The sequence below is a fragment of the Pyrgilauda ruficollis genome, unplaced genomic scaffold (assembly GCF_017590135.1).
Source record: "Pyrgilauda ruficollis isolate IOZ18807 unplaced genomic scaffold, ASM1759013v1 scaffold254, whole genome shotgun sequence".
Lineage (NCBI taxonomy): Eukaryota > Metazoa > Chordata > Aves > Passeriformes > Passeridae > Pyrgilauda > Pyrgilauda ruficollis.
In genome coordinates this window covers 139,681-158,689 of record NW_024523867.1, presented here as the reverse complement: position 1 = coordinate 158,689, position 19,009 = coordinate 139,681, and the positions used below count along the sequence as shown (strand labels likewise).

General features: G+C 36.9%; 1 protein-coding gene across 5 annotated transcripts in view; it reads left to right on the top strand.

The window, feature by feature from the left end:
- APC (APC regulator of WNT signaling pathway) overlaps positions 1 to 19,009 on the top strand; it is a 95,675-nt gene that overhangs the window by 63,180 nt on the left and 13,486 nt on the right. For all 5 annotated transcript variants that reach the window (XM_041471048.1, XM_041471045.1, XM_041471047.1 and 2 more), the window contains 8 exons: positions 5,567 to 5,671; positions 9,288 to 9,386; positions 11,883 to 12,261; positions 13,384 to 13,479; positions 14,044 to 14,183; positions 15,189 to 15,266; positions 17,645 to 17,761; positions 18,393 to 18,607. In XM_041471048.1, coding sequence (XP_041326982.1) covers positions 5,567 to 5,671; positions 9,288 to 9,386; positions 11,883 to 12,261; positions 13,384 to 13,479; positions 14,044 to 14,183; positions 15,189 to 15,266; positions 17,645 to 17,761; positions 18,393 to 18,607 — 1,229 coding nt within the window. The remainder of the gene's footprint in view (positions 1 to 5,566; positions 5,672 to 9,287; positions 9,387 to 11,882; positions 12,262 to 13,383; positions 13,480 to 14,043; positions 14,184 to 15,188; positions 15,267 to 17,644; positions 17,762 to 18,392; positions 18,608 to 19,009) is intronic.

Sequence of the window (19,009 nt, the reverse complement as noted above, 5' to 3'; positions counted from 1 at the left end):
AATCTACCTTCAAGTCTGTCAGGGAGAGAGGAGTCCCTCTTTGCACTCCCACCTAGGATTCTTCTCAACTCTTCTCACATCTTTCACTTGCACCAACTTTCCTCACACTTGCCAATTTCCTCTTATTTCATCTCTCTCTCTCTCTTCATTCAGATTCAGGAGGATTAGTATTTGTAAGGTTTCTATCATTCAAGAAAAGGGTTAAAATTTTTGCCTCTGTCTGCCCAGAACTCCTGCCTCTCAGGGCTCCTCCACCCTTCCATCTTGCAAGGCCTTCACCCCCTCCTCTGCCCAAGCTCCGGCCTACCTCGCCCGGCCGCAAGGCTTCTCTCCCCCAGCCAGCCCCAGCAGGGCAGGGCAGCTCTGAGCTCCTTCACGGACCGGGACCAAGAGAGTTTTCCTGGGCATTCTCTGCTCTTTTTAACCCTCTGTGTTCTCAGAGGTGGTCCATACCTTCAGTGGCCAAACCAGGTGCCAATATTCAAATCCAAGCACTGATTGCTTTGACCACAACCTCCCAAAAAAATGCTCTTCTTTCTTAACCTACGACACCTGTGCTCGAGGAAGTTCTCTTATCTCAGTTGTGTACATTGCCCTTGTGTTCCCACCAGCCAGGGCTCCTGCTTGCCAGCCCTACCTTCTGTCCCAGTTATTTCTGGTGTAATGCTCTCACTGCCTGGTTGACCAGCCTCTCAATAGATACTTTTGCCCCATATAGTCAGACAGAGTGTTTATCTTTACTCTGGTAAAAAAAAAAAAAAAAAACAAAAAAAACGAGTATTTTGAACTTGAGCTCAGATACTCAGCATTGAGATGCAACTATAGAAAAAAGGTTTCATCATAGTTTTTCACTCCTTCCACCAAATTATTTGGCTGCCTCATACACTAAAAGCCTGATATATTGAAATTTTCACATGATGTGTCTTATCTGGGAAATGTTTGAATAGTTGCATAGTTACATGTTTTAGGACAGACTTACCAGCATGCTGATGGTGGTAAAGGAGGCAGTCACTAGACACATCCTAATACTTTACAGTGTGTTTTAGTCATTTCCAAGTGATGACCATCTCCTACAGAGAGCAGCTAGATCTAATTCTGAAATTGTCTGGTGGTGCAGTCGCACTGCAAAGTCCACGTAACTGAAAAATACAAACATGAGACATTTTTTATATTTTAATCCTGTGCCTGATACTGTTACTGAACAAGTATATTTCTTTAAGAAGAAGTCTATGCAGTAGTGGGAAAATGCTGGAAAATTCTTGTAATCTTAGCACAGTAGTGTTTGATCCCTGTATTTGTGGTTAATGCCTAGTTTCGTACCATACAGTGCTTAGTACAAATGCCAGAAATTAGCACGGCCTTGTGTTAACTCCCTACATCTGTCACTAATAAGTTGTGTTCCAACTTATGCTTCCTTATCTACTTATGTCAGTAATTATTATGTACTAGCTGATACGTTAGTTTTGAGAACAAGGATTGTGTGTGACAGCAAAAAATGATAAGAAAAGTACATTATGGCATGATCCCATATTTGAGATACTCTCAAGGAGAAAAGATTCATCAGAAGGTCTGAACCGTATCCATATAAGTCCATGGAAATAATTAGCATATATGTATGTGTTAGGGAAATATGATCAATATGTATTTGTTTCAGGAATATACCCTGGTCTGTTAATGTGTTACTGAGCATGCTTCAAGGAGAATTCCCCATGCATTCAGCACTGGTAATAAAGAAACTGGTATTGGCTTTCTGACCTGGTAAATTGGTTGGAGAGTTTATTTCCTGGTTTTCGGTGCCAATAACCAAATTGAATGTGCTCCTTCTGTTATTAAGATTTGGTAACAACAATAATAAATATCACAGCTTGTCTGCTGATACAGTAGGCCCTGTGGTGATGCCAGTCACTGTGGAACCCAAGTGCAATATATCTTGAAGAGTAAGACCAAATGTAATGCTGCAGCGTAAAATCAGCTTTTGGAAATCAATGAGCAGAGAAAATTCTCACGCACATTTTATCACATTTTTAAGACTTGGCAAATTGCTAAGTCTCATTAATGATTCTAGAAAAAATTGAAATAATTTACCTGCAAGTGGTGGTGCCTTCATCCACTGTAGAGTTAGACCTGTCCAGAAAGATTTTTCAGCTCTTGGGTACAATATGAAATTATTTCAAAGGAAAAAGGAAATTTTTGGCAGTAGTGGTACATGCCTTTCTTTCATAATACCTGTAACTTGAAAATAGTTCCATTAGGCAGTGTTGCCATAGATAAAATATAAAAGATTTTTTTGTTCCTGAGCTTATGCTCAGCAGGTTTTAAACTGTAATGGACAGCTACATTCTCAATCAATTTTTCTCACAAGACTTTCTTTTATCTTCAAATCAACTGTAGCAAAATTATTTCTTATAGTTTCTTGGTTTCATTTGTTGCATTTTCCACTTTCTTATATACGCCTTACTTACACATGTATGTCTGTTGTGTTTAACATGGCAATTCCTAATGAATATATGTGTCTGCTTTGGCATCTCAGGTTGACAAAGCATTAGGTAAAATTATTTGTAATTGGCTTTCTTAGCAGAAATAGTCAAGGTCTACTATGCTAGCTAGAGTTCATAATTTTCTACTAATAAATACATGGAAATTAATAACTGATAATGATAATTCTTGCGTACTTCAGAAGCACTTAGAAAATTGTGGCAAATGCAATGGAAGGAGTAGTTCCATGTCCCTGTAATCAGCACATGCAGTCTCCCACAATTTTGCTGCAAGAGCAAACAAATGAACTCTGTCAAGCTGACTTTCATGGTCTGATGCCAAAATTCAGCAATGGCAGAGGTTACAAAGCCAGCTTAGGCCTCCTCAAAAATCATGCTTCGAAACAGGTTAACCCAGGGGACCTGAGTGCCATACTCTGGCAGCTTTGCCTCACGTAGGGATTACAGAGCCTGCTGCTGTTCACATGCTCTGGTTCTTTGCCGATGTAGTTGGTGGCATCTGTATTTTCTTCCTTAGGTCCTGTGTTCAGTTTTAAAAGGCACCATGAAGGAGGGGCATACTTTCAGCAGTTATATTGCCTCTCTAACCATTAATCTGCAGTCTGTCCGATGATTATTAATTTATTTACAGTAATACTGTATCTATACAAAAATATATTTACATTATCTATGTGCATGGATATGTGCTGTTTTCATATACAGTAAATGAATGTTTAATTATGTTATACATTATAATAATATAATACATATTTATGTAAATACTCAATTTTCAACTAATAACCTGCTTTCTGCTGCCTGTGTTGTTATTAACTCCTTTGTGCCAGTCTGCATGAAGAGGACAGCTCACTTCAAATTACTTCAGTGGCTGAAGTGGTAGGGAGTCTTCACTGTGAACTCACAGATTTGATGTTCAAGCCCAGCTGATAACTCATGTGACAGTAATGGTTTGCACGTTGTGAGCATGTTCTGCATTTCAAGTCAGATAACCCTGCTAGTAACTGTTAAAAACTGCCTTGCAAATTAATTTGTGTGTTGACTACATTTTGTATCGGCATATTCTTGAGAGTGCTTAGGGGGAATGGGAAAGCATCTCATTCGTAAATAGCTTGTAGAAAACAAATGTATGTTAACAGAAGCAGGAAGTGTTAAAGGAGAGCAGAAACCTTTTTTGTCAGGGAATGAAATATCTCTGTGTCTGTGCTGTGGATGCAGCAGAACTATTTAATAGATACACCCCATTTTCACCACCCTGTCCCAACCCCTAGGAGTGTTCTTGGAAGAGGAGTATTATTCCCTCTCAGGTGACCCAGTGAGTCACAGCCCTGCTAATGAACCATTCAGATTTTCACCTCTAGGCATGTCCAGTACTGCTTTCTTTGAGCTTTGCAGACATTTAGTGACTGGAAAAATCTGTCTTGATTTTGTCAAACTCATAATTACACTTTATTCAATACTGAAGTGTGTTGTGAGACAGGAATTCAGCATTACACTGAATTCATCTCATGTACAGCAAGGCCTGATCTTGACGGGGTGCCCCACTCTTGTACTGAGAACCAAAATTTCTTCAGTTATGGTATGAGCATCAACAGCCGTTCCATTTCATACACAGAAAGGGTGAAAAATTAGATCAGATTTTAGAAAGAAGTAACACTGTGTGTGCTAAAGTACTTTGAGATTTGCTTTGTGGCTTACTTATTTTCCGTAAGTGAAGGTATAATGTCAAGGAATTTTTAACCTGTAGTTGTTTCCAATTTTCTCATATTACTAGTTTGTGTAATATCCTACATTTTTTACATACCTTATTCATTTAGTTAAACTATATTTGCACTTTTAAATTTTTCCCTAAATTAATCACTTCACATGCTGATTACTGGTTTCAGAAATTCTGTTTAATGTTAAGTGAGACTCTTCTGTCCTACATTAACAAAACAGAGTATGCCAGTGATACTGTATGAATTTAATCACTGAGAGTATCCAAAGATGTTTCAGGCTGTGTACATTGAAGAGAGTTATTGCTAAAAGTCACAGATAAATATCCAAAGATGTTTCAGGGTGTGTAGATAGAAGAGAGGTATTGCTAAAAGTCAGAGATAAATACCTTAAAGCAAGATGAGGCAGATTGCACTGTCTTAGGCTCTGCAGCTCAAGAACATTGCAGAGCCACATAGAAACTGGATGACATATACCATATGTGGCTAAACAAATTAATTAAGATTGTGTTGTCTGTTAGGTAGTAGCCTCTCAGTCTGTGAAATGAAGCTTGGCAACAAAAGCAATACTTAGAAAATAATATTGCTTTCAACCCCAGACTTCAGCCATTTCCATGGATTATTCATGTCTTTCGGAAAATCTGAAATGTTTTAAACACATTAATAGATGACGTTTGATCTTCACGTATTTCATAACTGCTCATTTAAATGCCTATCAGCAGCGGGGAGACCAGTTTAATTTTTGTGTAGATGTATAAAAATCTGTTTTCCTAAAGGAACTGAAACCTGTCTGTACCAGCTTGCCACATCAGTTAAATTTATTTGACAAAATTTTAGATGGAGCAGTATCAGGCTATATAAATTTCTTTTCTGTTAAAGTGATAATTCCTGCACTGTTTGTCCTTGACATTTAGAAATATTCTTATGGTACAGATTCTGTTCAAGCAGAAATTATTCATCTTTGAACACGAAGCTTAATTGAACATAGTGCTGGCCATGGTCCCCAGTAAAAGCAAGGGATCACATGCCCAGCAGAGCAGACAGTTGTTTGCTCCAATTCTGTTACATTTCTGATAGGGATGTGAGCACAGCTGGTGGAAAATGGTGCTGCTGTGTGTCACAGCGGATCCTTTGTCTTGCAGGGCTGTAATCCTCAGAGGAAATGCTTCTCTTTCATCTTGCAGTTTTTTGAAGGCGCTCAGTCTTGGCTGTTAATTTTTGAGGCTCAGGGTTATGAAATGCAGAGTGCTGCTCAGTGGCTTCCTGAGGATGCAGTATTGATGTGCTCACAGCCAAGAAAGCTTTGAATGGTAAATTGTACCTCATTTCTATTTGTAATTTCATAAACTCTTGTATTAACAGAGACCACCTCAAAGCAAGCATGAGGCAGGTTCCCATGATACAGAGAGGCAGAATGAAGGTCAAGGAGCAGCAGAAATCAGTGTGGCAACCAGCAGTACTGGTCAGGTAAGTAGAATATTTTCCTTGTTTTAATACAATTAATATTTGAGACACATGATGCTTACATGTAATTATTTAATTTACTGTGTTTGCATGCCAACTCATTTTAAAAAATGTATGTTTTTCTTGTTTCCATCTATATCTGGGAAATTTCTTGTATGTACTGTAAGGAAGTGTTTGAATAAAGGGAATTATAAATATTCAGTAATGCAGGGAGCATTTTTCTTTTGTTTAAATGATTAATGAGCCTAATGCTGTGAAAGAGATAGCAAGAATGATTACAGGAAATGTATTTCATTGTAGGTGAACTGTAATATAAGAAGTATTAGTAAATTATGGAAAATTGTTCAAATTGTTTATTTTAGAAACTACCACTAAGATAGTAGTGATTTTTAAAAAAACAAGAAAAGCAAATGACAGGTTTATTATTAATGTTTCTTTAACACTATATTATCTAAAGCTTTGAAACTGAAGTATCAATGAGGTAATCTGAAAGTTGGCTGAAGAGTTGTTTAAATGCTTCTAAATAATCTTCCATTGCTGTTCCTCCTTTTATTACTGAAATACATTAGTGGAATATTTTGAGATATACATTAAATTCTTTACTTGTCCTTTAAAATCTATATTTATTGCTACTCTCTTTGGCTAAAAATACTTATACTTATTTACCATTATTATTTTCTTTCGTGATTTCCAAGTGTAGCTTAGACTTTCCCACTAGGAATTTAGGTTTTTAAAATGTCACACTACAGATTTAATAGCTGAATTCATATACAGGATATTTTTGTTACTCCAGGGAAGTAAAATTATTTAAATATTTCCAAAAGTGTCTTGTAGAAGATTTATCAGAAAGAATTGTGGTTTGGTTGGAATATTTCACTTGATTAAACATTAAGCATAGCCCATAATTTTGCTTTTAAAATACATTTGATCACCATTTGGAATTAAGTTCTATCTTCCATATCTTGTTGTGGTTCTGACTCTTAATTCTTTTGACAGCTTTATTGTTTGGGAAGAAAATAATTCACTGCTGCTTTTGGGCTGAAAGCATAATGTGTTTAAATAATTGATGCATTGTTGCTCTATCATCCATCTTCAGAGAATGAATTAGGAGTTTTTTTGCTGGACAATGTATTTTACAGAGAAGGAAGGAAGGAGGGATTGTCTTGTCTTGGCAGACTTATGAAAAGGGAAAATCTATTCATAATTCAGTTGAGGCCTTAATGTTGAAGATTTATGCAATTTTGACCTTTGCCTTGTAAAAATGTATAAAACATGGCTGTTTTATACATTTGCCAGGAGGCAAAACCTTCCTCCTGGTGGGGGATAGAGCCCAGGGCACTATATCTGTGTTAAAACAGCCATCTGGGGATTATTTGCTTTCAGTGCAAGTCCAGACAGAGAAGGTTTAATGGATTGGACATAACATTAATTTCTGATAAACCAGCTCAGTATACTTAGAGCAATCACCATTCAGTGGAGTGAAAAAAAAAAAAAGTTTTCACCAAATTATTTTGTTCTAATTGGTTTTGTAGTCAGTGTTAATTGAAACCAGGATTTTTCACTTTTCAAGTGTGTTCTTTTCAGCACCTTCTTTCAGCTATCTTTTCTTTTCCATTGCACTCACTACTCTCCCACTAAAGTAAAATTTTGTTTATAGCTTCATTTTGCAAATTCCATAAAGGAATTTGTTGAGATTGTCCATCTTGTTCAGAAAATATGGCACAAAACATGGCAAAATACTCAGCTGGCATGGTAAATTATAGGTAAAACAATGAGTGAAAGATAGTGAAGTATAAAAGCCAGAAACAAGATGAAGTAGACAGGAAAAGATTTTGAAGGAGAAGGTCCTACACAGGAAGGGTCCACGTAATATTTGTCATTTTCTTGAATGAATGTCTGCTCACCTGACATTGGTTCCTTGGCATTAGTCTTTACAAGCCAGTGAGAAATGTAGTTACACTTCAGCTGAGCATCCTGGTAGCAGGAAGCAGTGCCTTGTGATGGCCCTGAGGGAATTGGTTACCTGAACTGAGGCTGCTATTTCCGTCTACACCACGGTGAATTTTAATACATAGTGCAGCAGACTTATGTAATTTTTTTTACTTTTTTGGATTAAACAACCACACTGAGCTTAATAATGGATAATTTTGGTTCGTACATTATGTTGAACCTGTAATTCTCTGAATATAGTTTGAGGAAATATGAAGGGACTGCAGGGTATAAAAATCCGGGAATTCGTTCCCATATATGTCACTATACTATAGTGAAGTATATGGGAATACTTCCCATATACTTCACTATAGCACTGAACATTATTTAAGTGAATTATGGAGAAAATGTAGTGTGATTTTCTTCCTAAGCTTTTAGATTCTGATTTTTTCCCCTGTAGTCAACAGAGAAAATAAGGGTTTGTTTACATTGGAAATACAGATTGGAATAAATGCTGGTAATATAAATAATTCCAGTTATACTCTTGTAGCAAAAAATACTTCTTCTGGAACATGTATCACATTTGCTGGATTCAAATGTGGAGTGAAATGAGTATAATAATGTTAATGTGTTTAAATATTCCAGTATAACTAGATTCTTTTCTGTCTATACAAACACTTCATTAAGTTACTCCTACCTTGTACTTATAAGTCTCTTTCAACTTCATGTTTAAGAAGTATGAACTGCAAAATTCCTGTTTCTTTATGGAGCACATAGAAGAAACAGACATTATATCAAAGTGTCTTCCATGGAATTTTCTTCAGTGTGTTACCTGTTTTATTGGGGAAAAAATTTTATTCATTTCAGTTTGAAAATGTTTGCAAAATAGGCTAATAATTCCATCAACTGATTTTAGGTTTTTTAGAGGATCAAATTAAAACTGGTGACTACGTCAGGAAAATAGTTATTGATACTAAAAGTGTTCTCTAAACAAATACATTTTTTAATTTCCCAAATCAGATGGGAAGGGAGTGATATAGTAAGGAAAACATCACAGATAGAAAACAACAGCAAATAAAAAACTAAGAATATGAGTGGATAAAAAGTGGCAGAAAAAGGAAAAATGTAAATGCATGAAATTAATTAAAATAAGACGAAGATGCTAATAACTGAGTCTTGCTAATACACGTAGGAGCATATCTAGGTTCTAGGAAAATTACATCAAGTATTGTCAGCATTATTTTATAGTTTTCACTAAACCACTTATGATTTGCTTTTGAAATAGACAAATTCAAGTAGAGTTATTCATTGCCCAGATCAGTCTCTTGTTAGTGGTGGGTTCTTGGATACCTACTCCAGTGCACTACAAAATCTGACATAAAAGTGGAGTCTGCTTTTTTCACTTTGTTGAAATTATGATTCAGTTTGTTCCAAAATCCTCTTCTTCTTGGTGAAAATAGTAATTAAATCCATTCAGTTGAAAATACAGTTCTATTGAGACTGAATCTCAGGAAAAAGGGTTAATAAAACCAGGTTTAACAGTGACCTCTATGTTGTGTCAAGGCCGAGAGGACCTAAGAGAAGCAGGTTGGCATTTAATTGCTGTTGGCACAACTGCTGAAACTGACTTAGCCAATGTTGTTCTGTCCGTCAGAATTTGTTTTATATGAGTTGTTATTTAAATCTGTAGGCTTCTGCTGCTCGAGTGGACCATGAGACAGCCAGTGTTACGAACTCTAGTAGTAACTATTCTGTTCCTCGCAGACTGACAAGTCATCTGGGTACCAAGGTAACCGAAGATTACAAACCACAGGTCGCTAATGCTACGTTTTTACTAATACAATAACCTCATTGTTTCTGCCAGTAGTACTAATATTATCTGAACAGTCTTGTCCATACATAGTAACTTTTATTAAGTTAAAATTTTATTATATTTTTTCAACTTTGAAAATATATGCACAGAAATATTTTTTTTGTAACTTGTTGATGAGTTAAAAGTTGTTACAGTAAGGAACAAGCAATTCCTAGAAGCTACTGGGATATCAAAAAACTTTGTGATGTTGCTTTATAATCCATTATGTAAATTAACCTTTTTAAGAGCGCTTCTTTGAATACTTTTGCAGAATCCAAATCCACAAAACAAGCACAGTTGCCAAGAAATTAAACATACCAAAAAAAATTATTTAAGCCCTTTGCAGCATCTGCAGACAGAAGACTGCACTTTTCATGCAGCATGAAAAGAGAGGGGAAGAACAGGGCAAATTCACAAGCTACTGGATCCCCTGCTGCCTCTGGAATCAGCAGCAGTGTGGGTACTGTGGGTGCTGTGCTGAGAACAGTCCTGTGGGAAGGTGTACCTATTAATTTTGCATAGTGTTAATGATTTTGGGGCTTAAAACTTAAAACAGTGTTACAGCATTGTCATTTCAGTCCCATACTGTATGCTCATTGTAAATGGAGGTGATATCAGCTGTCTGTCTGCCAGTTTTCACTGCAAATTGTAGAACTCCACAAAGTTACAAACAGTGGGAAAGCCCTGAAGGCAGGAACAGGATTGACTGGAAGGATACAGGCAAAGACACAGGTTCAACTGAGTGTACTCTGGAGTAGGAAATTATTAATATCAATGCCTTAAAAGGGAAAATGGTAGAGATTCTAAATGGAGCAGTACATTTACAGGTGCAGAAAGAGATGAGTCTGTGAGCAGTCTGTGTAAACAAAAGAAACAAATAGATTTTTTTGTTTGTTTTTCCTATAATACATGAGCTGCATCTTGGAGACCTGATTTGGTAGCTTCTTCAGCTTTATTTTCTGGCAAAAAACTTAACCTTCCAAATCCAAGTAACACTGTATTATAGCAGCCAGTTGAAACATCTGCAAAGAGATACACATAAAGCAAATTAAATTCACTCTCCTTTAAACAAAGGCTGTGTTTAAATGCTACATTTGGGGTTTCCCAGACCAGGAAGACAGAATCTCCAAACTGGGATGCTAGACTCTCATAGAAGTGGCTCCTATTTCAATGGGTGACCATGTGACCATTGAGTTTCACAAACTCTTAAAGATTTGTATTGCCTCAGCAACCCTGCAGTGTTTAGAGAAGTCCATGTTACCAGACTCGCTGTTTAGTCTGCCTGCTGCTGTTCATCATTTTTGAAACTCAGTATGTGTATTAAACTTCAGGCACATTGGAATTGTCACTGAAGACACGAAATAAAATCATGCATCAGTGCAAATATCTAATTATTAGTAAGAAAATTTGTCTAATGGTCCAGAGTCTCATTTCTTCCTTAATTACTACATTCTAGAGAAACACACATGCTGCTAATTTATAATTCCCTTTGATAGGTTCTTTATGCTGTGCTTTGACTTTGAATGTTCCTGTTTGTCTTGGCTTTATGAGTTTGGAGTTTTTAGATAGTATCGAAGATCATCCTCTACATCCTGTTATTCTGTTAAAAGTTGATGAGAAGAATCAAATGCATTTCTTGATTGAAAGCTGTTACTGAAGAGTGGGAGTACAAACAAATAGTGCCTTGACCACAGTATTACACAAAAGCCAAGGGAATCGCTCAAAAATCACTATTTTTAATTTTAAAAAGTGGGTTACTCCAAGTTAAATGGGTAATGCTGGGTTTTCATGGTGTGAGTTAATTTGACAAATGCTCACTATTTTATACATACTAAATAAGCATTTGTTTGCTTTACTGTTTTTATCCCTGTAAACTTGAAAAAGTATTAATTTAACTCTTTAGTTTTGCATTTTCTCAAAATAATCTGGTCCATATAAATGTCAGTGACCCTAACAAAAAAATATCAGTTAATTTGAGGTATTCTAAAGGAAAACTTTAAAATACATGGATGTAAGGTTTTTTTTCAGCATGATGTAACTATAAATAAAGTGTAATGAATTCATCCAGAGCATACCTTTTTAAAGAAAGATTTAATTTTGAAGGTATTTTGGTTTCCAAAAATGAAACACTTTCATTATCGCTTTGTTTAATCTTTTGGTATTAAGGAAATCTGGAAGTCTTTGCTGTTGGTTTTGTAGATTAATACAGTTACACACAGCTACCCCCCCACTTCCAGCCATTTAACCACTAAGTGGAATTTATTAAGATTATGAATGCTGAAGTAGTAATAGTGTTTAATTACATTTAAACAGCACAATTTTTTCACCATTAAATAAGGGGGTTTTTTGCTCATATGTACCATTCAAATTTCGTTTCAATTTGATGTGTGTTTTTAAAACGTAACTGTATTTTTAACATCATTTGACCTGCAGGTGGAAATGGTGTATTCATTGTTATCAATGCTTGGTACTCATGATAAAGATGACATGTCAAGAACATTGCTAGCAATGTCTAGCTCCCAGGACAGCTGCATAGCCATGCGTCAGTCTGGATGTCTTCCTCTCCTCATCCAGCTTTTACATGGCAACGATAAGGACTCTGTGTTGTTAGGAAACTCCCGTGGTAGTAAAGAGGCCCGTGCCAGAGCCAGCGCAGCGCTGCACAACATCATTCACTCCCAGCCCGATGATAAGCGAGGCAGACGGGAAATCCGTGTGCTTCATCTCTTGGAGCAGATCCGTGCTTACTGTGAAACATGTTGGGAATGGCAGGAGGCACATGAACAAGGCATGGACCAAGACAAAAACCCAAGTAGGTTCTGCAAGCCATATAAAAACATTTTGAGGATATATTGAAAAGAGTGGATTTACAGAAAGTACAGCTTTAATCTAACTCCTTATTGAATGTATGCAAGTTTTCTTATATACATATATTTGTGTGCGTGGTGTCTTCTTTATTTAAGTTCAGCTACTGCTGGGAAATAGTATGTGTCACAGATATGGTACCCTATTTACAAGCTTTTTATTTAAATCTTGGACTTCGGTGTGCTTTCCAGATAGTAATTCTAGTGGTTTATATTTGTAATTTGTAAAATAATATTGAATATACACTCATTCTGTTTTACATTTTTATGGATAAACAATCCCAAATTGCTCTTCATGCAGATGTTTAGGAGATAGCACTTTCCATTTGGAAGAGGGGCAGAGAGAACAAATTAAATAATCTCATCTATCTAAATGAACTGCTATTTATAATGCTGTATGTGAGAAATGTAAATTAATAGGATTTTTCTCAGGGAACAGTTAGAAAAATAGATTTAACCTTAGAGTTACCTTCGTTGCTCCTCTGAATTGAGGGCATGCCCTGAGTGTAGCCTGTAGGTGTCCGTGGCAGGTGTGTGACTGAAATCAGGGCTGCTTTGTGCCTGGTGCTCTTCAGCAGAAGTGGCCTCTGCACAAGCTGTATCAGTACCATTTCTGCATTATCCAGAACCTAGTTCGTAAAAATATGAACTTAAAAATTTCTAGGTTATGAAGCAAAAGGTTTAATTAACCATTCATAAGGATATAGCACCCAAAGAAACAGAATATTATTTATTGCCACCAGAATATTTGACCATATTGATTTGTTTCGCAAACATTATTAATTTCTAAGAGTAATAAGGTAATACTTTTTGCACCGCAAGTCGTGTTTCTAACTTGGCACATACATTCAGGATTCTCCCTAATTTGTTTTCAAGCATCAAATATATTTACAGTACACACTTTCTTTAGTAATAGTCTTAACTAATTGTGTGTTCATGGATTACTGGGAAGATACAGACCTGACCAAAACTGCAGCTGGTTTATTTTTAAGATTAGATTTGCCCTGGAGAACTTATGATCTAGACAAAATCACCTGGAAGGTACTAATTATTACCTGTTTCTGGATCAGTGCCTGCTCCAGTGGATCATCAGATTTGTCCTGCAGTGTGTGTTTTGATGAAACTTTCATTTGATGAAGAACACAGACATGCAATGAATGAGCTTGGTAAGATCAGACTTCAGAAGCTTGCTAGAAACCATCGCACTCCTTGTGCATGTCACTGCATATATGGCTTTTTTTTACTAACAATTTAAGCTATTAACAACAATTCATTTGTGTCAGTTGTCCTCTAAGTGCTGAAAGCAGTTGAAATTAACTACACCATTTCTCACTGGATAAATTATTATTATGTCAGTTACTATTTTTTCTGGCACAAATTGTGAATTTTGGAAGAGTAATATTATTGTGGAAATATTTGCAATTTTATAAGTATTGAACTTAAAATTGAGACTATTTTCTGGGATGGGTGGTTTTTTGATTGGTGTTTTAGTGGGGTTTTTTCATCCTGCATTTGTTCTTATTTGACGGCCTGAATTTTTTAGTCCATGTTCAGTAAATTCCATGCATGCAATTTTAGTAATTCATATGTCTTTATGAGCATTGTGGTTTTCAGACGTTTGAGGTTTCTTCTCTACATAAAAATGCAATTTGTTCCTTGCTACATATGTCCTGTACTTGCAACATTAGAGTACAGCTATGACTTTTTTCCTTACCTGAATCTTTTCAAAGGAGGTTTGCAGGCCATAGCTGAACTGCTGCAAGTGGATTGTGAAATGTATGGACTCACAAATGACCACTATAGTGTTACCCTAAGGAGGTATGCTGGCATGGCTCTCACAAACCTGACTTTTGGAGATGTGGCAAACAAGGTGAGAGCAGACCTGTAAACTTGCAGTAATTTCAGTTCATACCTGTTTGAATTACAGCTCTCAACACAGGTGATTAAAATTTCCAATTTTTAATTGAGTTTAAACTCAAGGCAGGAGTTCCATATACCTCTCTCATTCCATCCTGTTGCTGACAGCACCACGAACAGAATCTTGCATCATACAACTATGGTATTGGCTCTCAAATCACTTTTGTAAATGAAAGAAAGGATTTTATCTATTGGCCTGCTTTTTTAATGAGAACTAGGTTAGTACGGCACACAGCGATTTTATAGTAACTGATTCTTTCTGAGAATGTTGAATTAAAAGTTGTAATTGAGTCGTTTTCTGAAGTTTTCAGTTATTTAACAATACTATTACTGTCTAATGAATTTTTTCCAACCTCTTCAGGCTAGAGCTTGCTTTTAAATATATGGAGTATATCTGTATCAAACTGGGCACTACTTCAATCATTATAAGAGAAAATTGGTTCCCATATTTTCTGAGAAGGACATTTCTTATAAATGCTAGAAACTTCCAATAGATTTGCCAGACGGTGGATCTTAAAATAACTCAATACTGAAGACATACCCTTCTGCTCTAGAGGGAAGAGATTTCAGCAGTAAATGGAAATAACAGACTTCAGAGAACTCGGGATTTGTTCTCTCACTAGGCAGTAGGTAGCAGCACATTGCTGGCTCATAGGGGGTTTTATCTGGTGCAAAGGAGAGAAGGCTTCTAATGTAGTAAAGGTCCAGATCATGTCCTAGAAGTGCTGTAAAAAATACAAAATTTTAGCGCAATTTTGCCACTTCTGTATTTAAACCGATAGCTATGCTGAAATTCTAATAGTTGTAAACCAAGTATTTATTGTTGACAGCATATTTACTAAGTTTTTCTTAAATTTAGATATGGTTTGCTTAAAATATCAAAACATTATGCAGAAGCAGCCATCTAACCTGCTGTTTAATCCTGCTCACTGTTTTTTTTTCTCCTGATTGCTAACAGGCTACATTATGTTCCATGAAGGGCTGCATGAGAGCTCTTGTAGCACAGCTGAAATCTGAAAGTGAAGACTTGCAGCAGGTAATGCTCTTTTGAGATAAAATACTTCTTTTGTTGTCTTGTCTGCCTTAACTTTGATGTAAAATTTTTCTCTACTTATTTCATTAATTAGGAAGTACATTCTTCTTGTAAAGCATTCTTATCTGTAGGATCATGTTCTGTGATTCTTTGTGGTTTGGTTTTGTTTTTTTTTTTTTAAATCATAATGCATGGCTGCAAATCTTTTTTTATGACCCTGATCTGTTACTGTCTGTTCTAATGGGTCTTGCTGTGTAAGGAAAACAGCCTGAAAATAAAACCTTTAGGAAGTGCTTAGGGTAATCCTCAGAACTGAGAGAGCAGAACTGTTGGAACTTGTGTAAAATTACTAAATATTAAATTATAATCAGCTTTAATTAATGCTTATTGCATACAAAGTGGAACAGTTCTTTAAAAGAAAACCCCCTTTTTCCTTGCAGTCTGAGTGAATCATTAGACAAAAGAGCAATTTTAAATAAATCTGACCTTATCTGTTAACGAAATATTCTCTCCTTAACAGGAGGAGCTTGCTAGTTAAAATTGAGGAAAATATTAGAATTACAATAGAGGTTATTGGATAAAGTCTGTGATGTGGTATTAGGATAGGTATTGAGTATTTTTGAAAAGAGAGTCACAGCCCCATGGGCCCTCTGACCTCTGGGATGTCCCCAGCCACTGGCACCTAGACACCACACACACACACACACAGAGCAGGAAGTCCTCCACTCAGGACAAGTTACAAATGGGATTTAGTAAGAATATGGGACTGAGTGTACTCAAAAAGTAAGTCCACACAACTGTATCAGCCAGTCAGCTGTTCAGATGTCACTGTGCCTTTCTGTCCCCTGTGCTTTCCTGTGCTGAAAGGTCACCTCAGTCCATCTGTTTTCCTGTATTTGAAACCTTTGGGTCCTGCCATCCTGTAGTAAGTGTTCTACAGTTCCAGAATGCTCTTCCCCTGGATCCCACAGTGTCCCACATCCCCAGTCCAAAATGGGCAGAGAGCTGCTCCCTTTGACTTCCCTGAGCTTCACAGCCGTGCCACGGCGTAGTGGGTTCCCTGAGAGAGTTCTGGGAAGAGCCTGGACAGGGCACAGTTCCCACCTGGCTTTGGGCTCCTGTGTTGCTCTGGCTGTGTTGAGGTGGGCTCTGAGGGGCTGGTGGCTCCTTGGGAGCAGCCAGGGCTGGGTGTTCCCAGGCCCTTCCATGTGCCACTGCCTCCCTGTGCTCCACTGCGGGGGTGAGCAAGGGAGCATTCACCATATAACCTGAAAAGTTCATGCACTTCTGTGACAATGAGAACATCCATAAGCAAAAGTTTTCTATCGAATTAATTTCATGAGGGGTATGCATGCTTACAGCTGTTCATGAATGGATAGAGTTTAATACGTAATGACTGCCCAGTACAGTGACAACCTATTTGAATATAACTGCTGCCAAGTACAAAGACATCTTCTGGAGATAACTATTCTGCTTATAAAAGGCACAGTGTTTTTTTTTAAATACTTTAAAGAGCTTTATAAACATAAAAATAATCATACCATCTGAGAGACAGGCAAGTGATATTGTACTATTTTCTAAGTGGAAAAACTGAGAAAAATATTATATAAATCTCTCCTCTGAGATGATACAACTCTAGAACAGACATAAGAATAGAGAAGAAAATGCATCTACAAATGTTCTACTAGTGTGGAAAGCAGGGAATCTGATTTCCAATCTCTGTTTTAAATACCAACACAGAAAAGCCAGTACCTTTGATCAAACTTGATGCTGAAACATTAGACCACTCTAGCAGACAATACAACCAAAAGATGTTAGCAAATTTTAGTTCAGTAACTGAACACGACCACTGTTAATTAACATCACATTTGATAAGCCCAGGAGTATTACGTTTCTTTTTCTTGGGCCAGTTCTCATAAGCCCTCAAAAAGAAACATAATACACCCAAGGATAGCTTAGCTATTACTTCGGGGGCATAAAATAAGCAAGATGACTTCTGCTGCAATGTTAGAAACAAAAAAGGTGTAATAAACTGCAAAATAACAAACAGAAAAACTCGAGCCAGGTGCAGAGGTCTGCTCCTGGTAAAAACACTTCACAAAAGCACTTTAGGTCTTTTGTTCTTTTCTACCTGATGGGTCAGGCAGGACTTTTTGGCTTCTATCCAATTAGATGTCCTCTAGTGTTTGGTGAAGTCCCTGAGGTGACTTTTCACCTAATCATTGAGAGAAACTTCTGGGCTTCTTTCCTTTTTTGGGGGACAAAGGTTAGTTTTGCCACTCTGTCATTAGGGAGCACACCCCTACACAGGAGGAAAGTCTGATAACCTGCTAAAAACGTACCTATCTTGAAATGTGTTCTTTTTCTTTCTTATTTTGCAGGTCATTGCAAGTGTGTTGAGGAACTTGTCCTGGCGAGCAGATGTAAACAGTAAAAAGACTCTAAGAGAAGTTGGAAGTGTGAAAGCATTGATGGAATGTGCTTTAGAAGTTAAGAAGGTATCTTCTATAAGTGATTAAATTGAATTTTTGAGAGATTGTGTTTATTTTACATAAAACATTAATATGACCATTGACCATTTTTGATAACAGCAGATGCTGAAACAGTTGATGTGGCTCAGGTAATTTGCCTGGAAGAAGTTTGATTTAACTTAGCAGCAGACCACAATGGAGCAATGGCACCTCAAAACTAGTATTGATCTGATTTTATTTATGAGGGTTGACTGCTTTTGCTTTTCAGTTTCATGAGCTGTGCTGTTAAAAGTCTTTTTTATAATTTTTTTATTTCATAAAAGCTCTTTTCAGTTAGTTAGTAGGTGTCTACAACGTCTTTGGTGTGTAGATGAGAGTATATTCCATCCCAGAGACTCCTGCCAACTGGTCTTCAAGCCTTTTCTATCAAGGGAGCAAACAAGTATTGAGGCACATATTTCTGATACCTCTGGGGCAGGCAGTACCAAATTCATGGCTGAAGGAAGGAGCAAAGTGAACAAAATACATGTGCACTGCTGCCTGCACCCACCGTACCAGAATTGGAATGCACACAGCTCCTTGAAGCTAACTTAATGTGTTTCTGAGAGCTTAAGGTCAGTAGCTGAAAACTTCTCCTGTCATGTTGCTGTTTTCCTAGGAATCCACCCTGAAAAGTGTTCTGAGTGCCTTATGGAATTTGTCAGCTCATTGCACTGGGAACAAAGCTGACATATGTGCTGTTGATGGTGCTCTTGCATTTCTGGTCGGCACACTGACATACCGGAGCCAAACAAATACTTTAGCCATCATAGAAAGTGGAGGAGGAATACTGAGAAACGTTTCTAGCCTAATTGCTACTAATGAGGACCATAGGTAGGTACACTTCTGACAATTTTTAGTGGTTCCGCATGTATATTTTGACAGTTTTTATGACCAAGCCTTAATATGAATGCATATATTAAGTATAGTAATTAAAAACAGTTAATTTGTAGTACATTTGGTGAAGTGGGTATTTCACTTACATAACAGGAACGTGCAATCAGATTAAGAGCTGCTGCTTGCTAATGATGAACTGTACTAAAAGCTAACTATTCATATATGTAATAGGATTTGGTTAGCATTCAGATAAAAGCTAGTGGAAATGCGAGTTATTTGCACAGGAGAATTCTTAATTAACCTTTGTAAGGGCAAAACTAATTTCTAGAATAATAGGTTTCTGTTTTGCTTTGTCTCTTACCCTTTTGAAGTGCCACTTACAGATGTTTGTTTTCAATT